The sequence below is a fragment of the Rana temporaria genome, chromosome 6 (assembly GCF_905171775.1).
Source record: "Rana temporaria chromosome 6, aRanTem1.1, whole genome shotgun sequence".
Classification (NCBI taxonomy): Eukaryota; Metazoa; Chordata; class Amphibia; order Anura; family Ranidae; genus Rana; species Rana temporaria.
In genome coordinates, this window is record NC_053494.1 from 13,395,668 (window position 1) to 13,417,954 (window position 22,287).

A 22,287-nucleotide genomic window follows, 5' to 3' on the forward strand; every position below is an offset into this window, starting at 1 on the left:
CCCGCCGCACACCTATTTACGTCCACAGAATGGGCACGTACAGGCAGATGGGCGTATATATACGTCCTTGCCTTCTAGAGGGTGGGGGGTCCGATCGGGACCCCCCCCCCCGCTGCGTGCGGCGGGCGGCTTACCTCGGGGAGCGATCCGGGACGACGGCGCGGCTATTCGTTTATAGCCGCTCCGTTGTGATCGCTCCCCGGAGCTGAAGAACGGGGAGAACCATATGTAAATACGGCTTCCCCGTGCTTCACTGTGGCGGCGCATCGATCGTGTCATCCCTTATATAGGGAGACACGATCGATGACGTCAGACCTACAGCCACACCCCCCTACAGTTGTAAACACACACTAGGTGAACCCTAACTCCTACAGCGCCCCCTATGGTTAACTCCCAAACTGCAACTGTCATTTTCACAATAAACAATGCAATTTAAATGCATTTTTTGCTGTGAAAATGACAATAATCCCAAAAATGTGTCAAAATTGTCCGAAGTGTCCCCATAATGTCGCAGTCATGAAAAAAATCGCTGATCGCCGCCAATAGTAGTAAAAAAATTAATAAAAATGCTATAAAACTATCCCCTATTTTGGAAACGCTATAAATTTTGCGCAAACCAATCGATAAACACTTATTGCGATTTTCTTTACCAAAAATAGGTAGAAGAATACGTATCGGCCTAAACTGAGGAAAAAACATGTTTATATATGTTTTTGGGGGATATTTATTATAGCAAAAAGTAAAAAATATTGCATTTTTTTCAAAATTGTCACTCTATTTTTGTTTATAGCGCAAAAAATAAAAACCGCAGAGGTGATCAAATACCACGAAAAGAAAGCTCTATTTGAAGGGAAAAAAGGACGCCAATTCTGTTTGGGAGCCACGTCGCACGATCGCGCAATTGTCTGTTAAAGCGACGCAGTGCCGAATCGCAAAACCTGGCCTGGGCATTTAGCTGCCTAAAGGTCCGGGGCTTAAGTGGTTAATGGCTGACAGACTAATGTACTCATAACAATGAATATTAATGGCTGACAGAGACTAATGTACTCATAAACATGAATATATTAGTTGGAAGGACTCCCCAAGAGAGAAATGTGATAAATGTACCTCATAAATATAATAATAAATGGTGGTAAGGACTCTGACAGAAACATTTACCAAATTTACCTCATAGACATGTCTATTGGCTAATAGACAAATGTACCTGATAAAGTTGAATGAAGAACTGTCCTGTGACAGAAGAATCCCCACAGATGAATGCAGGCTGGGATGGAGAACACAGGCCATAGCCGTGAGAAAACACCTCAGACATGACGATGTGCGATCACACAGGGGGACAGTCAGTGCCGGGTCGTATACTGGAGATGATGGGACACCTCAGGTGACAGGAAAGTACCGGAGGATGTCACTGGAAATGCCCTCAGAGCTCATAGTTATAAACAATACATGTATATGGCGCTCACTCACACACAAGACACGTACCTCTGAGGGGCGGGGACACCTCTCTCTGTAGGCGGTGACATGGAGCTCTATGGCCTGTCACCGCACATCCCGCCAAATCTTTCCTCACTTTCTCCTCCGCGGAGCTGGATGGTGGCTACATGCAGTGAGGGAGAGTCACATGACCAGTTCCTCCTAACACTCGTGGTTTAGAGCAGTGCCTGGCACTCATTGAACACTCGCATTGTCTATTGGTTAGGACTTGTCTCAAATGTAACAGTGCCCGCCTCCCAGACTGAATGACCCCGCCCTCTTCTCTTCTCACCCTGGACTGTTGAAGGTAGGAAGATGGATGGGTGAAGGTGGGCTTATAGGGGCGAGGAGAAGGGTCCTGGTTATATAATGGGGGGTACTGGGGTCCTGGTTATATACAGGTGGTATAATGTGGGGGTACTGGAGTCCTGGTTATATACAGGTGGTATAATGTGGGGGTCCTGGTTATATACAGGTGGGGTACTGAGGTCCTGGTTATATACAGGTGGGGTACTGAGGTCCTGGTTATATACAGGTGGTATAATGTGGGGGTACTAGGGTCCTGGTTATATACAGGTGCTATAATGTGGGGGTACTGGGGTCCTGGTTATATACAGGTGCTATAATGTGGGGGGGGGGGGGGCCTGGTTATATACAGGTGGTATAGTGGGGGGTACTGGTTATATACAGGTGGTATAGTGGGGGGTACTGGGGTCCTGGTTATATACAGGTGGTATAGTGGGGGATACTGGGGTCCTGGTTATATACAGGTGGTATAATGTGGGGGTACTGGGGTCCTGGTTATATACAGGTGGTATAATGTGGGGGTACTGGAGTCCTGGTTATATACATGTGCTATAGTGTGGGGTCCTGGTTATATACAGGTGGTATAGTGGGGGGTACTGGGGTCCTGGTTATATACAGGTGCTATAGTGTGGGGTCCTGGTTATATACAGGTGGTATAGTGGGGGGTCCTGGTTATATACAGGTGGTATAGTGGGGGGTACTGGTTATATACAGGTGGTATAGTCTGGGGTCCTGGTTATATACAGGTGGTATAGTGTGGAGTCCTGGTTATATACAGGTGGTATAATGTGGGGGTACTGGGGTCCTGGTTATATACAGGTGCTATAGTGTGGGGTCCTGGTTATATACAGGTGGTATAGTGGGGGGTCCTGGTTATATACAGGTGGTATAGTGGGGGGTACTGGTTATATACAGGTGGTATAATGTGGGGGTACTGGTTATATACAGGTGGTATAATGTGGGGGTACTGGTTATATACATGTGGTATAGTGGGGGATACTGGGGTCCTGGTTATATACAGGTGGTATAATGTGGGGGTACTGGTTATTTACAGGTGGTATCGCGTTGTTATATATACAGGTGGTACAATATGGGGGTACTGGGGTCCTGGTTATATACAGGTGTTAGAGTGTGGGAGTACTGGGGTCCTGGTTGTATACAGTTGGTATAGCGTGAGGATACTGGGGTCCTTGCTAATTACAGGTAATATAGTATGGGGGTACCAGGGTCCTAGCTAATTACAGGTAGTATAGTGTGAGGGTACTGGGGTTCTGCTTATATACAGGTGGTATAGTGTAAGGGTACTGGGGTCCTGGTTATATAGCGTGAGGGTACTGGGGTCCTGGTTGTATACAGTTGGTATAGCGTGAGGATACTGGGTCCCTTGCTAATTACAGGTAATATAGTTTGGGGGTACCGGGGTCCTGGCTAAGTACAGGTAGTATAGTGTGGGGGGGTACCGGGGTTTTGGCTAATTACAGGTGGTGTAGTGTGAGGGTACTGGGGTCCTGGTTATATACAGGTGGTATAGTGTGTGGGGGGGGGGGGTCCTGGTTATAGTACAGTGTGGGGGGGGGGTGTGTTCTGGTTATAGTACAGTGTGGGGGGGGGGGGTGTTCTGGTTATAGTACAGTGTGGGGGGGGGGGTGTTCTGGTTATAGTACAGTGTAGGGGGGGGGTGTTCTGGTTATAGTACAGTGTGGGGGGGGGGTGTTCTGGTTATAGTACAGTGTGGGGGGGGGGTTCTGGTTATAGTACAGTGTGGGGGGGGGTTCTGGTTATAGTACAGTGTGGGGGGGGGGTGTTCTGGTTATAGTACAGTGTGGGGGGGGGGGGGTTCTGGTTATAGTACAGTGTGGGGGGGGGGGTGTTCTGGTTATAGTACAGTGTGGGGGGGGGGGTCCTGGTTATAGTACAGTGTGGGGGGGGGGTTCTGGTTATAGTACAGTGTGGGGGGGGTCCTGGTTATAGTACAGTGTGGGGGGGGGGGTCTGGTTATAGTACAGTGTGGGGGGGGGGGGGTTCTGGTTATAGTACAGTGTGGGGGGGGGTGTTCTGGTTATAGTACAGTGTGGGGGGGGTCCTGGTTATAGTACAGTGTGGGGGGGGGGGGGTCTGGTTATAGTACAGTGTGGGGGGGGGTGTTCTGGTTATAGTACAGTGTGGGGGGGGGTTCTGGTTATAGTACAGTGTGGGGGGGGGGGGGTGTTCTGGTTATAGTACAGTGTGGGGGGGTCCTGGTTATAGTACAGTGTGGGGGGGGGGGGGTCTGGTTATAGTACAGTGTGGGGGGGTCATGGTTATAGTACAGTGTGGGGGGGGGGGGGTTCTGGTTATAGTACAGTGTGGGGGGGGGGGGTTCTGGTTATAGTACAGTGTGGGGGGGGGTGTTCTGGTTATAGTACAGTGTGGGGGGGGGGGTTCTGGTTATAGTACAGTGTGGGGGGGGGGGGGGTGTTCTGATTATAGTACAGTGTGGGGGGGGGGGGTTCTGGTTATAGTACAGTGTGGGGGGGGTTCTGGTTATAGTACAGTGTGGGGGGGGGGTTCTGGTTATAGTACAGTGTGGGGGGGGGGTTCTGGTTATAGTACAGTGTGGGGGGGGGGGGGTTGTTCTGATTATAGTACAGTGTGGGGGGGGGGTGTTCTGGTTATAGTACAGTGTGGGGGGGGGTTCTGGTTATAGTACAGTGTGGGGGGGGGGTGTTCTGGTTATAGTACAGTGTGGGGGGAGGGGGTTCTGGTTATAGTACAGTGTGGGGGGGGGGGGGTGTTCTGGTTATAGTACAGTGGGGGGGGGGGGTGTTCTGGTTATAGTACGGGTGGTATAGTGTAAAAGGATGTTTATCACCTTTCCATGGCACTGTGCCTTTAAATTGAACAGAAGTTACCTCTGTGTTTTAGTGACTCACAAGGAAGTCCCGGTCCCTCTTATACACATTGCAGCAGACACTGGAAGCAGCCGGGTCCTCTCTGATACAGAACCTGTGTAAGTACTATTTATTTATTATTTTAAATCATTGTTTGTGTATTGATGTGTGTATGCGTTTAGATGTGTGTAGTTGTGTGTGTTTGCTCACCAGGGAGACACGCTGCACCTATGTCCAACTAGCAGGAGTAGCCAGTAAAGAACTACAGGTCTCAGCAGTCCCATTGACCAGATAGCTTCTATGGGACTTAAAGTTCATGCGCTCCCAGTGTGCAACTAGCAGCAAACAACCAGAATGGGATTAGCAGCATTCAGCCAATGTAGAACTACAGGTCACAGTATGCAGAAAGCAACATGCAGTCCATATGGAACTATAAGTCCCAGCAGTTCTAAGCCACTTATTTAATACTCCTAGTCTCCTGCTAGTACATCCCGGTAATGATGGGTTCCTCTGTGTCTGCTATTGTAGAGCCATCTTGCTGGGTGTACTCTGTGACTTTCTGTGAGCACGGGACTGTTGTATTTTATTGTATAATAGTAATAATAGTGTATAATAATAATAATAATATTGGGAGTTCAGTAATCAGAGACCGGAGCCCTAGTTCCCAGGGTGGGGGTGTCAGTCCCCGGTGCGGAGGTGACAGTCCCAGTACAGGATATGATGAGTCCTGTGTCCCCCCCACACCCCCTGTGGGTGCACAGGAACCCGTTCATCATCCACCGACTGATTTACACCCTAGATTATTTTGTAACATTTGTTATCTAGAGGCTGCTGATTTGACTTTACCATAGAATACAGAGATCTATAGATCGATCACTAACAGATTCCTGGAAATGAAAGTAATTCTCATGTGACAAAAATGAAAGTGAAAGCAGTTGATGTCATAGGGGTGTGGATCTACATGTGTCTCTTCACGCACAACCATTTGTTATTTAGTCATCAGAAACATTCCCTTTGTTAACCACTTCCTTACTGGGCACTTAAACCCCCTTCCTGACCAGAGGACTTTTTGCGATTCGGCACTGCGTCGCTTTAACTGACAATTGCGCGGGTGGGGCGACGTGGCTCCCAAACAAAATTGACGTCCTTTTTTTCCCCACAAATATAGCTTTCTTTTGGTGGTATTAGATCACCTCTGCGGTTTTTATTTTTTGCGCTATAAACAAAAATAGAGCGACAATTTTGAAAAAAAAAAAATATTTTTTACTTGTTGCTAAAAAATAAATAGCTAAATTTTTTCTTTTTCTTTTTTTTCTCAGTTTAGGCCGATACGTATTTTACATATTTTTGGTAAAAAAAATAAAAAAATTCGCAATAAGCGAATGGTTTGCGCAAAAGTTATAGCGCCTACAAAATAGGGGACAGAATTTTTTTTTTTACTAGTAATGGCGGCGATCTGCGATTTTTATCGGGACTGCGACATTATGGCGGACACTTTTGACACATTTTTTTCACCATTCACATTTATACAGCGATCAGTGCTATAAATATGCACTAATTACTGTATAAATGTGACTGGCATTGAAGGGGTTAACACTAGGGGGTGAGGGAGGGGTTAAATGTGTACCTTAGTGAGTGTTACTAACTGTGTGGGAGAAGGGGACTGACTGGGGGAGGTGACCGATCTGTGTCCCTATGTACAAGGGACACAGATCGGTCTCCTCTCTCCCTGACGGGACGTGGATCTGTGTGTTTACACACACAGATCCACATCCTTGTCTCTGTAACCGCCGATCGCGGGAGCCTGGCGGACATCGCGGCCGCCAGGCACGCGCATCGGCATCCCAGTGATGCGGCGGGCGCGTGCCCCCCAGTGGCCAGGAGGAGCGGAGGCCTTATAAAGGCGGCCACTCAGAGAAGTAGAACCACCCTGCGGCCGTACAAAGTCGTACGGCCGTCGGGAAGTGGTTAAAGAAATGAGTAGCAGAGATTGGCTGATTGCTGTGAGTAGGGTCCAGCTCGACAGGTGGGGGGGGGGGGGGCTATTTGTCTTCATGCCAAAGACCAACTGGGGTTCGGTGGGGGGAACAGCCAGGACGCGCACAGTATGTGCCTTTTTGTAAGCTCTATTGTTAGGTACACTATATTACCAAAAGTGCAAAATTAAGGAAAAACGCTCTGTACAGCCGCACTCGAAAAATAAATTGCTTTTATTTTAAAATCAAAAAACACACAAAAAGCATGCCACAGCAGACGGGGTAAAAAGCTGACGCGTTTCACACCAAACTTTAGTGCTTATTCATAGCTTAACATAATATTACCAAAAGTAATGGGACGCCTGCCTTTACAAGCACATAGGCCCGGATTCACGTAGAGCCGCGTAAAATTGTGCGGGCGTAACGTATCTGATTTACGTTACGCTTCCGCAACTGACACGGGCAAGTGCTGTATTCTCAAAGCACTTGCTCCGTAAGTTGCGGCGGCGTAGCGTAAATCGGCCGGCGTAAGCCCGCCTAATTCAAATTTGGATCAGGGGGGCGTGTTTTATGTAAAACTACTGTGACCCGACGTTTTTGCGGAACGGCGCATGTGCCGTCCGTGAAATTTCCCAGTGTGCATTGCTCCAAAGTACGCCGCAAGGACGTCATTGGTTTAGACGTGAACGTAAATGAAGTTCAGCCCCATTTACGGACGACTTAGGCAAACGACGTAACTTTTTCAAATTTTGACGCGGGAACGACGGCCATACTTAACATTGGCTGCGCCTCATATAGCAGGGGCAACTTTACGCCGGGAAAGGCCTAACGTAAACGTTGTATCTTTACTGCGTCGGCCGCGCGTACGTTTGGGAATTCGCGTATCTAGCTAATTTGCATACTCAATGCGGAATTCGACGGAAGCGCCACCTAGCGGTCAAAAAAAAAATGCAGTTAAGATCAGACGGCGTAAGAGACTTACGCCTGTCGGATCTAATGGATATCTATGCGTAACTGATTCTAAGAATCAGTCGCATAGATACGACGGGTCGGATTAGGACTTACGACGGCGTACATGGCGCTGCGCCGTCGTAAGTTCTTTCAGAATCTGGGCCATGAACTTTAAAGCGGTGTTCCACCCAGAAATGGAACTTCCACTGATCCGGTTCTTCCACCCTCCGGTGTCATATTTGGCACCTTTTAGGGGGGTGGGGGGGAGCAGATACCTGTCTAATCCAGGTATTTGCTCCCACTTCTGGCAAAAGCACGCCGCAGAATACACGGCGAACTACACCATGTCTGGCCCCTCCTTCCCCACCCACCCCCCCGCTGTCTTCTGGGTGACACACAGGTCCCAGAAGACAGCAGGGACCATTCAGAACGCGCAGCACAACTCGTGCATGCGCAGTAGGAAACAGGCTTCACTTAACAGGCTTCACTTCCTAATACCCTACGGCTGGTTTCACACTGAGGCGTGCAGCCCCGGTGACGGTATAGCCGCGCTATTTGTAGCGCGGCTATACCGTCGTATTTACCGCGATATTCGGGCGCTAGCGGTGAGGTTTTAACCCCCGCTAGCGGCCGAAAAAGGGTTAATACCGCGCTTTCCCATTGATTTCAATGGGAAGGCGCGGTGAACACACCGCTCCTATACCGCGGTAAAGATGCGGCTAGCAGGACTTTTGGTGCGCTCCTGCTAGCGCACCGCTTCAATGTGAAAGCCTTCAGGCTTTCACATTGAACACTGCAGGGCATGCTTTTTTCATGCGGTATAGCAGCGATATTTTTAGCGCTGTACCGCATGAAAAACGCCCCAGTGTGCAAGGGGCCTTACTGAAGATGGGAAAGGGCCTAAACGACGGCCTTTAAGCCTCCATTATCCAGCCTGTTGTGGAAGAATGAAAGGGAAATGGTGATTCATTGTTGGCAGCTTGCAGTTACAAGGCCCTAATGTTTATTATATCTGTGTTGCAGCTGCATTTGCTGGAAATCATGAAGCCTTTGCTATTGAGCCCCACGTGCAGGTGCCTCTACGAGGAGCTGGTCATCTTGTTCCACCATCACCAGTGTGAAGAATGTGAAGAGACAGCTAATGTAATACAGTACATCACTCTGCCTTTGTGCCGCAGTGTGCAGGCAATGTTGAGTCATATCAAGTATTGTAGAGCTGGGATGTCCTGCAAAAGTAAGATTGCAGAAACTGCACTGACATATTTATGATAGTCATAGAGAACTAGATCTATTACCGTGTGCTTGAACATATGGCCCCCGCAATGTTTATGCCGTCTTGGCGGATGATAAACTGGAGAGTGGGTTTGCAGTGGAGAGTGCGGTTTTTATTTTTTGCGCTATAAGGCTTCATTTCCATGGACATTTTTACAGCCACTTTTCTTTTTATTTTATTTTTTATTTTTTTAAAGTGTATTTTGTGCGTGTACTCGAGAGAGGAGCCGGACTGCAGGAGTTGGGAGTAGGCAGGCCTCCCCCAGAGGCAATCTGCCACCTTTCTCCATGCCCCGGGTGGCAATGGCAGGTGTGTGAGGGGGTCCTCCCACACAGCCCGCCCTACCTGCTCCGCTTTGAAGCCCAACGGGGCAGAGGGACTCCCTATAAGGGAGTGAGAGGATTAGCCCGCTCAACCAGCCCCGTTAGTCCTTCGCCTCTCTTTTTAGAGACCGCGTGGTCAAAGTGCGTGATGTTAACCCAATTTCGAGTGCGTGTAAGTGTGGTGGTTTTTGTGGGAGGGGGTGGGCGTACTAAGCGAAGGCTTACCTCGCATAGCACACCCACCGGGAGCCGGGCTGAGACCACCAAACTCAATTCACATGTAGCCGAGACCGGGATCCGAACCCCTAGCTGCAGAGGTGAATTGCTTGTCAGCGCAGTGCCAATCGCGTTGAGCCACCGCAGCTCCACTACAGCCACTTTTCTAAGCGTTTTTTTTTTGCAGCTTAAAAACGGCTCTCCATGTTAGTCTATGGCCTCATGCCCACCATGACGTTTTTGAGCTGTAGATGGCTGAGCCGTTTTTAAAGCGGATGTGCCACGGGAAAAATATATTAAAAGCCAGCAGCTACAAATACTGCAGCTGCTGACTTTTAATATAAGGACACTTACCTGTCCTGGAGTCCAGCGGCGATCGCAGCAGATGACGAGCCGATCGCTCGTCACCCTGCTGCTCCCCCCTCCATCCTTGGTGAGGGAACCAGGAAGTGAAGCGCTCCGGCTTCACTGCCCGGTTCCCTACGGCGCATGCGCGAGTCGCGCTGCGCCCGCCGATTGGCTCCCGCTGTGTGCTGGGAGCCGAGTGTTCCCAGCATACAACGGGGGACGGACGGGAAGGAAGGAAAAAACCCGTCCTTTGCCCGTATCGTAGGGCCGGAAGTGGGTGCAGATACCTGTCTGTAGACAGGTATCTGCACCCCCCTCCCCCCTGAAAGGTGTCAAATGTGACACCGGAGGGGGGGAGGGTTCCGATCAGCGGGACTCCACTTTAGAGTGGAGATCCGCTTTAAGCTGCAAAAAAAAAACAGGACCAGTGCGTTCTGAAGCTCCAGTGTTAGAGCTGTAAAAACGCCAGACGTTAAAAAACGCTACTGCAGCGTTTTTAAAGCTCCAGCACAAAAAATAAAAAAAAAATAAACATGGACAGGCGTTTTTAAGCTGTAAAAACGTCCATGGAAATGAAGCCTAAACTTTTTTGTTTTTTGTGGACATAGGATGACTTTAGACACAAGAGTCATCGGTGAAGCTGAAACAGGAGTACCCCACACCCTGCAAGAGCCTCTGGGTCCCACGGGCCATTCCGTTACAACCATCATTCACAAATCAAGTGGTTGATTGCTGAAATATACACTCCATTGAAAGATTCATTATACTGAACAGTCATTTGGATGTGTGTGTATGGTCATCATTATCATAAGTTCTTTATTGAAATGTATTTTTACTTGCTCGCTCTGTTTCATAATGTTATGATCAGTTGCCAGCTGCCGTGATTCTCGAATAATCGTGTCACATGGAATAAGCTGCAAGAAGGATTGTCTCGTGGCTCTCAGCCTTAGCCCCAGACGCATGGAGTGGACTCAGGTAAGAGGCTACAATGGGGGTGGGGGCAGGTTTAAGATTAGCCTGCTCTTCCACTTCAAGTCTCCTATGATTTTGCTGTTTGACTCATACATATCCCTTGCTAATTCCAGGCACTGTTACGGAAGATTGGTAGGTGCTCCTCAAGCTCCGAAATGTATGACTTGGAAGTGGGAAACACTCGGCAGTTCTTGTTTGTCTTGTTCCACACCTGGACATGTATGACATTCCACAATGAACCCAACAGTCTTTGTACTCTGCCTCAGTGCCACACCATGGTGAAAATGCTGGGCCACTCACAGTCATGTACAGACCTCACAGGCTGCCTATGTAAGATATTACTTGTAGTTTTACAACTTTAGGCACGATAAAAAATAACATATATGCTTCAGTCTGTCACTCTCAGTAAAGGGCCAGATTCACAGAAGAAGTACGCCGGCGTATCTACTGATACACTGGCGTACTTTTAAATTTGCCCCTTCGTATCTTTAGTTTGAATCCTCAAAGCAAGATACGAGCGTAAGTCGTCCGTGAATAGTAAAGGATGTAACGCACGTCGAAGTTAAAAAAATGACGTAATGTAATTGTACAACGTCATTTCGCGCAAAGCACGGCGGGAAATTTCAAAACGGAGCATGCGCATTTCAATCGGCGCGGGGACGCACTTCATTTAAATGAAACACGCCCCCTACCCGCATGTAAACTAACTTATTTGCAGGGATACATGTATGCTATTGGTTATATGACGGCTATTGGTTTTTGAGGAACAGGAATGATTGTCTGCTGTAAACCTGTTATGCCGTGTACACACGATTGGATTTCAGATGAAATAAAATCCGATGGAATTTTCCGTCGGACTGATGAAAGCTGACTTTCATCAGTCTTGCCTACACACTATCAGACTAAATTCCGACTGTCCAAAAGGCGGTGACGTAAAACACTACGACGAGCCGAGAAAAATGAAGTTCAATGCTTCCGAGCATGCGTCGACTTGATTCTGAGCATGCGTGGATTTTTCTCCGATGGAATTCCACACAGACGATCGGAATTTCCTATCGTTTTTTTTTCCATCAGAAAAATTTAAAACAGGTTCTATTTTTTTTTTACACCGATGGAAAAAAGTCCGATGGGGACCACACACGATCGTTTTTTCCGATGAAAAAAGTCCATCTGACTTTTTTTATCTGAAAAAACGATCGTGTGTACACGGCATTAAGGTAATTGCGCCCAGAGGAGGTCATTCTGATGTGGTGAACGGATGTCAGGTAGGTACTAGGATTGCCCTGGAAAATCTCTGATAAACTTTAACATGTTAAAGCAGAACTATGCTCACCTTGGCTCCAGCGATGCAATGTGCCGGAGCTCCCCGCCAGCCGCTTACATCTTCAGGTGAGCAGTTTCTGGGTTGATTTTATTGATCACTGGCTGCATGCGTGGGAGTGCAGTCAGTGTCGGCATTGCTGAATTTTTACGGTGAGCTACACAATCGCATCTCACTGTACAGGGAGCGGACAGGCAGGTAAGTAATTTTATTTTATTTTTTTAAGTTTTTTATTACCAGACAGCATGGGTTACATACACAGGTAAGTAACTTTAAAGGGGTTGTAAAGGTACAATTTGTTTTCCTAAATAGCTTTCTTTACCTTAGTGCAGTCCTCCTTCACTTACCTCATCCTTCCATTTTGCTTTTAAATGTCCTTATTTCTTCTGAGAAATCCTCACTTCCTGTTCTTCTGTCTGTAACTCCACGCAGTAATGCAAGGCTTTCTCCCTGGTGTGAAGTGTCGTTCTCGCCCCCTCCCTTGGACTACAGGAGAGTCAGGACGCCCACTAACACACAGTTCTTTTCTCTATCTGCAACATAGAGAGCGCCCTGACTCTCCTGTAGTCCAAGGGAAGGGGCGAGCACGACACTCCACACCAGGGAGAAAGCCTCGCATTACTGTGTGGAGTTACAGACAGAAGCTCGGGTCGGCTCGGCTCTATTCGGCGCCTGCGCACCGGGACAGAATAAAGACAAGAGGCTTTATTCACATCAGGGAGAAAGCCTTGCATTACTGTGTGGAGTTACAGACAGAAGAACAGGAAGTGAGGATTTCTCAGAAGAAATAGGGACATTTGAAAGCAAAATGGAAGGATGAGGTAAGTGAAGGAGGACTGCACTAGGGTAAAGGAAGCTATTTAAAGAAAAAAAAAATTGTACCTTTACAACCCCTTTAATGCAGAAGAGACAAAGCATAACTTCTGAATTAAAAATCCTGCTTGTGAGCCCATTTTTATTTGTTAGCATAACGTTCCACTTTAATTTGTTTTCATGCTGTTTTAAATGTGCAGCTTTCATTTTCAGTGTCGCCATCGCATTTATTAGTATGTTGAGAGCACAACACCATGAGGTTGATGTACTAAAGGAGTCGAAAAAATACCCAATCGAAATAATCGTGAATTTACTTTTTACATGGTGGAAGTGAATCTTCACAAAGACAAATGTCTTTACTGTATTCTTATAACCATTAGTAATGGGATAAAATGTTCTCTGCTTATTTTAGATCCCGGGTGTTCTACTTTGCGATTCCTCCTCCAGCACTGTCACAACTGTAAGGGGAAGACCTGTATGATCTGTCACCCCCTCCGGACATTGGTGAACCAGCTGTGTATGTAGCTTTGTGTGCAACACCTAATACAAAAGGGATATACTCTGAGATTAGTGCTAAGCACTCCATCTCAACTGATCCATTTTACTCCATTTTAGTACTTTTGTTTAGTTGCACAGCAATCCTCAAGGATACTGGGAAACTCTGAGCAAGGGGAATCAATAGCTAGTCACAATTGCAATCTGCTTTATTTGTGTGCCCGGAAGCAGATGGCACCGGCCGCATCCTCACTGGGCTTACCCCCTCCTATCGTCTGTAAAAGTAATCTGTAAAAATCATATCTACATAACAGAGAATTGCCGGCTGAACATTTCGATACCGGAATGGTGCCAGGCATCATCCCGGTTAAACCTTAGGACGTCATATGACATCCTACGAGTGGCAAGTGGTTAAAGTGTTACTAAACCCAGTAATATGAAAATAGTTCATCTGCCTAAACCCCCCCGCAGTGCCCACAGCTTACAAATCTTTTTACAGTAAAGAAAGCCACCATGGGTGTCCGCTCCATAGGGCAAGGGGGGGCAATTGACGCCCCCCTGGAAAATCGAGAAGGTGTTGAAGAGTCTAGCGGCTGCGAGCAGTCTCGGCCCGGATGTCACATAGGCACAGCGAACAGAGTGAAGCCGCCTCCCCCTCCGGTGTTTATGTGTACACAGGGGGAGAGAACCTGCTGTGCCACGCTGATGGCTGATCTGAGGTACTGAATGAGATAGGGAGGGGGGTCCGTCTGTGCCGAGGGGGGGGGGTTTGTGCTGAATGTGGGGTCCATCTGTGCTAAAGGGGGGCTCTGTGCGTAAAGGGGGTCCATCTGTGCTGAAGGGGGGGGGGTCCATCTGTGCTGAAGGGGGGGGTCCATCTGTGCTGAATGGAGCGGTCTGTGCAGAATGGGGGGGTCTGTGCTGAAGCGGTGTTGCATCTGTGCTGAATGGAGGGGTCTGTACATTCTCTAGGCTAGCCCTCAAAATTTCCACTCGCCTACTAGCATTTGGCGAGTGGATTTAAGCTGGGGGCGAGTGATGACAGGGCTGCATGACCAATCTCCCTCCAATCTGTGCCTACACTTAGAGTCCCGATGAGATTGGCGGCCGAAGAGGAAAGGTGCATGCTCGGGAAAAGTAGTCTGGTGAGCCGCGCACAGGCAGAGCAGTACACAGGTGCTCTCCTTACAATTCTCATTAAGTCATGGGACCTAACAGTATGACCTCTCTGAACCTTCCCCCCTCCCCCAGACCAATGTAGCTGGAGAGCAGGGAGCAGGAAGTAATGAGTCAGGTGGAGGATTGCGAAAATTACCACTCCGGGTGTCCCAGGTAGGCAGTGCAGCGCTCACTGAAAGTTGCCCTGACATGAGAGTGGCAGCCTTCCAGTTTGTGCAGTTTTCTTCTCCTTGTGCTCTATGTAGGTGTCCAGCAGTTCAGCCTGAGCACTGTGAGCAGACTGGTCTCAATGTGTGCTGTGCGCTGTCAGTGTGCGCTGTGCTATGGTGTCAATGGCTGTGCAGTTGTGTGGATCTCAGCGCTGGATTGTACTTCCTCCGGCTGTGCTGCAGCTCCTCTCCTCTCTGCCAGCCTGAATAAAAGGGGGAAGTGGGGACATGCAAGCGTGGAGCCGCACACACAGGCTCCTGATGATGAGAGGATGGATGGGAGTTGCAGAGGAGACAGCAAGAGAATGGGGAAGAGACCAAGTTCTAGTGCCCTGTCCCTCTGGTCTGCCCCCAGTGCCCTGTCCCTCTGGTCTGTCCCCCAGTGCCCTGTCCCTCTGGTCTGCCCCCAGTGCCCTGTCCCATTTTGTTAAAGTTGTTGTTGTTAATATTTAATTTTGTAACTTGATTCTGCATAAAACATTGTCATTCCATGAGATAATCTACGAGGGCGTGTTTACAGGTACAATTAGGCGCAGGGCAGTGTATGAATTAGGTGGGGCAACTGGTGGCGAGTAACTCTGGAGGCCTAGCGAAGTAGCTCAGGACTTGAAATTTTGAGCCCTGCTCTAGGCTATATTCATATGGGCATGGATGTAGCTGAATTGTCTCAAGATCTATTTCACACTGCCAGCTGGCCGCGTTATCGGTAGAGCACAACTAAAAAGTGGCGCTTTACCATTGCTTTATCTGCGGCCACTAGCGGGGCGCTTTTAACGCCCGCTAGCATTTTAAGAAAGGGTTAAATGCGACTGTGTATCACCGCCCCCCTCTGAAAAAAATTCAGCGGACACCCATGATTGCCACTATATACCTTTTTGGATGATCTTTATACCCCAGGCCAGTGATAAACTGCACAGTTTCTCCAGAGCTGAGAGTTCAGGTGGGAGGATATTTCCACCACATCCTGTATACACGCCCACATGTGTGATGCCAGTATCATGTGACCTGGCTATCTCTGAGAACAAGTTAATGTTCTCTCCAGCATAAAAGACACAACTGAGCATGTGCAGGTTGGCTACTGCCTGTGTGTTAGCTGGCCTTCCCAAGTCCACAATGCAAGAAAGGACGAATCTGTGCATACAGGAGAAAACAGTCTTTTTACACAATGCAGAGGATTAACCCCTTCCACAGTGAGTATAGCGAGCATGCCTTACTGCATATACAGACTGATTTTACTGTTGTGGGTTTAGTAACACTTTAAGTACTATGGAGCCTCCTTTACACGGGTGATTACATGCACACAACAGAACTCCAGCATCAAAAAATCTGCAGATTCTTGCAGCTGGAAAGACTGGTGTTTGTTAACCGCTGTGTAATCGCCTGTGAGAAAGAAGCCTGACCTTTAATAATTTATACTGGAGACATTTGTCCACAGTTCCCAAACTTTGTACTGTGCACCACAAGAGGGCAGCACAGTTCACATCCACCAAGCTGACTTTCATAAAGGGCCAATAAACCTAACGAGCTATGTATGTATTACCATGAGCTGTGTATGTGAGTCATGCAGATATATTTTAGAATACTTTCACTTTCACCTTCTCACGATAAAAGTAGTGTTAAACACTCAGCGTTTTTAGCTTAAAGCGGAGTTCCACCCTAAAAATGAACTTTCTATTAACAGCCTGCCTTTATTGTAACTCACTTCTATCTGGCTGTTACTAGGCACATTTCGTAATCTGCCTAGTTCCTGGTCCTAGGTGGTTCAACTTCCTGTCCTAAGACCCCATTGCCTCCTGGGAAATGATGACACTCATTTCCCAGGAGTCTCTGGGCATTACTGTGCCTAACAATTGCCCAGCATGCACCTCTCCCTGAAAACCAGGAAGAAAAAGGAACTTTACATGCCCACGCATATGATGGATACGGCCACAACATGAGCTGGAGGATATAAGGCAAGTGTTTGCAATGATTTCTGGAACGACTGGGGAGCTATTAATATGTTTTTGGGACTATTTAATGTGGTTAATTTTAGCTTGCTAAAAAAAATTATGCCAAAACCCCGCTCTAAGGCCCCTTTCACACGGGCAGACCGTTTAGGTCGGCTGTCAGCTTTTTAGGCGGACCTGAACGGACGCTCTGTGCACCTCTATGGAGCCACGGATGTCAGCGGTGACATGCCCGCTGACATCCGACCCGCCAAAGTGTGACGGATGGAAACCCTATTTTCCATCCGTCTATCGGATGACGGCGGACTCGTCATCCGATCCACCCTAGGGGAGAGCGGCGCTCTAACAGGTCGGTCCCTGCACAGTGTGCGGAGACAGACCTGTCAACTGCTTGCTCAGCGGATGCCAAGTTTTGGGTCCAGGGGACCTACGGCCGGCCGGTACCGGGTCCCCAAAATTACCGGAGAAATGACCGTTTAACATGGGAGTCTATGTAAGGGGTGCCCGACTTTGAAAAATCGGTGCTCCCCAGCCGTAGGTCCCGCGGATAACAAACTTTGCACACTTGTAGAGGAAAAGTGGGGCTATATGTGTGCCAAGTCCGCGAGATCAGGCGCAAAAAGGTGACTCGAGTATAAGCCGAGGGGGGCATTTTTTTAGCACAAAAAAAAATCTTAAAAACTTGGCTTATATTCGAGTATATACGGTAATTAAGTATGGATATCTAGTGTCAAGAAGTATCATCAAAATGCAATATTTACCAGGTGCTAATGTGTGTAGGTTGGAAATCTCCAACAACAAGAAGCTCGGTCCCCTGAATTTATCCTAGAAAGGGAAACCAAGCCCCTCCCAGCACCACATGGACCCACAGATATAAGGTCTGTTTCCAGAATTATCTTGTCACACACATGTGTCTCTTATTTCAGATTTACGTCATAACACAAATACCTCTGGTCTGCAGAACATCCCAGTGATTGTCCGGATCCCTACCAGGTAAGATTAAAGGGTTACGAACCAGAAGGTGATTTAACCCTGGTTCACACTGGTGAGATTTGACATATCAAATCGGCGGCATTTGCCGGCAATGGCACCGTCCTAATCGGTGCAGCGCTGCACAGGTTTCAAAAAGTAGTTTCTGCACTACTTTTTGCGATTTTGGTCTGCGATTTACATTGACATCTGTGTATAAACTACATGGATGTCTCTGTAATCGGGGCCAAAATCTGGACTGACAAACAGGAGTGAAATCCTGCGAGTTCAGCTGAACTTGCACGGCTTCATTGCTGCAGCCCAGTGTGAACCTGGGCTTAAGAACAGCTTTTTGGCTTTTACCCAATCACTATTTATGAGAGCCTTTCTAAAAGTGAAATTTTACCCAAAAGAACTGAATAAAAGTAATGTTTTTTTAGCAAGAAACATAAATTCCACACTAATAATTATGCTACCAAAATGAGTGTATGCTGTAAATTGCCTCCAGCAATACTATTTTTTTCTCAGTTTAGGCCGATACGTATTCTACATATTTTTGGTAAAAAAAAAAAATCGCAACACAGCATAATTCTTGATTGGGAATGGGACTTTTCTGTATAAAGGACAACTTCACGTTTAGGGCTGAAACACACCTTTGCCGTGCATAGTGGTAAGGCCCGCGTTACCACAACACACATTATTGCATGTTACATGCATTTGGCGCATTGTGGTGCCATTCATTATGAATGATACCTCAGCGCAGCAAGGCAATGCAGCTCCGACCTACTGTGTGTTGCTGCATACTGGGGTTAATTTACTAAAGCTGAAGAGTGCAACATCTGGTGCGGCTCTGCAAAGAAAACAATCAGCTTCCATATTTTTTTTTATTTTTTTGTCAAAGCGTAATTGAACAAGCTGAAGTTAGAAGCTGATTGGCTAATATACACAGCTGCACCAGATTTTCACTCTCCAGCTTTAGCAAATCCACTCCATAGTGTCAGAAAACATGCTGCATGGTTTTTGGGCCGTTCTTTTGCATGTATTAGCAGAATGCACACGATCAGACAGATGTGATTGGGCTCTCAGTGGAGTTGTCCTTTTAACATACACCCTACTCCCCTCAGTGTAGCCTGCATACATATCATATTACCTACCTTCATCCCCTTCACTGTTCAGCCCTGCACATTCTTTGCAAGAAAAACATCCATCCAGGTCCTTTGCTTAGTGTACATACTCATATTGGATTGCTGGGGGTGCCGCCATGAATATGGCCATCCATAGGCACTAGGCAGAGGACCAGGCCTGAAAGTTCTTCTAGCATAGGTTGTGCAGCACTGGTCAGGGCCACTTAGTGAGTGGGGATGAAGGTAAGTGATTTAGTGAAGCAGCTCCACTAAGTCCTATACTAATAACCTGTAGGAGCAGTGGGTACTTGACCCCCATCTACTCACTGCCCTACTTCAGACAGAACCGCTCCTGTATCTTCACTAGCCCAACCCTGCTGGAAGCATGCTATATCCCAAGTGTGCATAACAATATCACATAAAAGCATAAAGGTCCTCCAGGGGGGGTGACATCTAATATAGACAAAAGAAGATGTAGGCCAATCAGTACTGAAAGTACTTTGGAACTAGGGTTTCATATTGGCAAAACAGATGTATGTTGCCTTTTTCTGGAAATTCTGTGTAACCCAGTTCGTATCCTTACCCATACGAGTCCAAAGATTCCAGTATCCCCAACCAGCATCAAAATGCGGGATTTGGAAAGGTGAAGAGTTGAAAGTTTGCAAGCAGATGACCATATACTGTATATACTCGAGTATAAGCCAAGTTTTTTTCAGCCCTTTTTTTGGGGCTGAAAATACCCCTCTCGGCTTATACTCGAGTCAGTACCTGAATTCTTGCCAGGCGTCAGCAGACACTGTGTTAATTGTTCCGCCAATCGCGGACGTCCTCTTGTTCAAGGATGAAAGAATGTCTGTGATTGGCGGAACACTGAACACAGTGTCTGCTGGGAAACCGTGATAGGCAGAACACAGTGTCAAATGCCTATCACGGAACGGGACACCAAGAGGAAGCCGCGACTTTTAAAAAATGGACGCCTGTCAAGATTGCAGGTACTCGGGCACAGAGAGGTATGGCACAGTGAGACTGCAATGGGCACAGTGAGGTATGGCACAGTGAGACTGCAATGGGCACAGTGAGGTATGGCACAGTGAGGTTGCATTTGGGCACAGTGAGGCGTGCAAATGGGCATTGTTGGCCCTCTTTTCCACTTACAGTAGCTGCTGCATTCTCACCCTCGGCTTATACTCAAGTCAATACGTTTTCCCAGTTTTATACTCGGGTTGGCTTATACTCGAGTATATACGCTAATTCATAATGTTTTCTATTCTTTACAAATTGAAACTGTTGTTAATGTAAATTTCGATCTTAAGATAAAGGAAGAAAGGGTTTTATAGTTACAGAGAGCAGCCGTGAATGCTGAGAAAGCTCCAGCTGTCATATGTGAAGCAATTTTGCTTGCAGTCTGCAGTTCACCATTGACTCGTCTACATTCATGCAGGAGTTCCCAAACAAATAATTGGAAGAAAAAGTCAAGGAAAAGTTGGAGAAGTTGGAAAAGATGTGAAGGTCTCTGGATAAGAAGACATCCCTATAGAAACATTGAGTCCAGATCCCGACCAGCACAAAAGCAGCGCCGATCCAAAGGAGGCACCTTGCATGTCCCCTCTTCTCTGTAACTGATTAGAAGCTTGAAGTGACCCATGCCGGTCCTCTTGCTGTTGCATCTTATGGTGCATGTGCATAGAGGCTGGTGAAGCCTCTTTATTGCTCTCTCTTTAATTGTACAGCCTTCTAGCTTTCCCTATATAGAAGCAGTAAAAACTCTGTATAAAAATAGACTTTACCTCCTTTCCCTTAACCTTCCTGTATTCTTCCTTTCCTCATTGGCTGTAATTAGTATTAATGTTTTTTTAATAAGACATCAGCCAATAGCAAAAAAAAATAAAAAATTCCAGGGAATTGTGAAAGGAGGGATAATGATGTTCTGTCCAGGCAAACTGAACACAGAGGGGTTGATTTACTAAAACTGGAGAATGCAAAATCTGGTGCAGCTGTACATGGTAGCCAATCAGCTTCTAACTTCAGTTTTCTCAATTAAGCTTTGACCAAAAAAAAAAAGCTGGAAGCTGATTGGTTGCTTTTCAGAGCTGCATCAGATTTTGCACTTTCCAGTTTTAGTAAATCAATCCCAGAGATTGCCAATCACAATTGTAAAGGTATAAATTGATTTTTGCAAAGATTTTTACAGCTACAAAAAAAAGATGTTTAGAGAGCTGTGTCATGACAGAGGACAAGAGCTTACAGCGGACTTTATGTATAGGAGCTGTTAGATGTGATAGCAAGAGAAACTGGGTGATGTTAAGGGGAGATTATAAAAGTTCTGTTCAGTTTAGATTTAACATTTGTTTATCAGAAAAGGTTATTTTAAAAATCCTCATTGCACTCCTTCCAGGTTCAAAACAACGTACTCTAACAAATACTTTATTAGGACAGTTTGTCAAAGTGTCCAAATGCAGAGCTTGTTTTCTGGCCAATGAGAATGAAAGCAAACACCTGACACCATTATTATTAGTTATTAGTAATGGACCTCAGTCATTTCATAAGTAAGACTTAGGCCCCTTTCACATGCTCAGCGGGGATCGCTCCGTTGATCCCCGCTGAGCCGGCGGATGACAGGGCGGTCCCCGCACACTGTGCAGGGACCGCCCTGTCTTTTCTCCGCTCTCCCCTATGGGGGGATCGGATGAACACGGACCGTCTGTCCGTGTTCACCAGATCCGCCAGACGGATGGAAAAGTAGGTTTTTCCTCCGTCACACTTTGGCGGGTCGGATGTCAGCGGGCATGTCACCACTGACATCCGCGGCTCCATAGAGGAGTACGGAGCGCCCGTTCAGGTCCGCAAAAAAAACTGTCAGGTGGACCTGAACGGGCCGCCCGTGTGAAAGAGCCCTAAGGCCCCTTTCACACTGAGGAGTTTTTCACACGGTTTAACGCCTAAATATCGCCTGAAAGACTCCTGCCCTGCAGTCTTAATGTAAAAGCCCGAGGGCTTTCACACTGAGGTGGTGCGCTAGCAGGACTGCTCCAAAAATCCTGCTAGCCGCATCTTTGGAGCGGTGTGTTTACAGCTTCTCCACCGCTCCTTCCCATTGAAAACAATGTTAAAACCGCACCGCTAGTGGCCGAATACCACCGCAATTCCAACGGTATAGCGCCGCTTTACCGTCAGCGCACCTCCCGGCCCAGTGTGAAAGGGGCCTAATGCTTGCAAGTAAACTGACAGCGGGAAATAAAAAGCAACCACTCTAAATACAATAAGGGACTTGGGAGCCCTGAAACACATTGATGCATACACCAAGTTCTGCTCTAAAAGTTGATCTATGCCCCACCTCTAGTGTCCATCAACATACTCATCATATTTCTAGACCAATAGAAAGGTAGGTTCAAGCTCAGCTTTGGGAGCTAAAGTCAGGATTTTCGTATCTAACAAGCTTTCTTTCAAGCGGTTGCAAACTCACAAAGCCAGACTGAGGCCCATCACACCGCCATGACCTTCATGACTAAGCCCCTTTTGGAGA

General features: G+C 47.2%; 1 protein-coding gene across 1 annotated transcript; it reads left to right on the forward strand.

Annotated features, from left to right (window-relative positions):
* Positions 1-1,262: 1,262 nt before the first annotated feature.
* On the forward strand, positions 1,263-20,702 carry LOC120943125. Its single transcript, XM_040356246.1, has 8 exons — positions 1,263-1,780; positions 4,684-4,768; positions 8,600-8,810; positions 10,605-10,711; positions 10,822-11,038; positions 13,255-13,359; positions 17,598-17,664; positions 20,206-20,702. Exons 3-8 carry the CDS (start codon positions 8,618-8,620, stop codon positions 20,381-20,383), a joined length of 867 nt encoding a protein of 288 aa, XP_040212180.1. The 5' UTR covers positions 1,263-1,780; positions 4,684-4,768; positions 8,600-8,617; the 3' UTR covers positions 20,384-20,702.
* Positions 20,703-22,287: the final 1,585 nt, after the last annotated feature.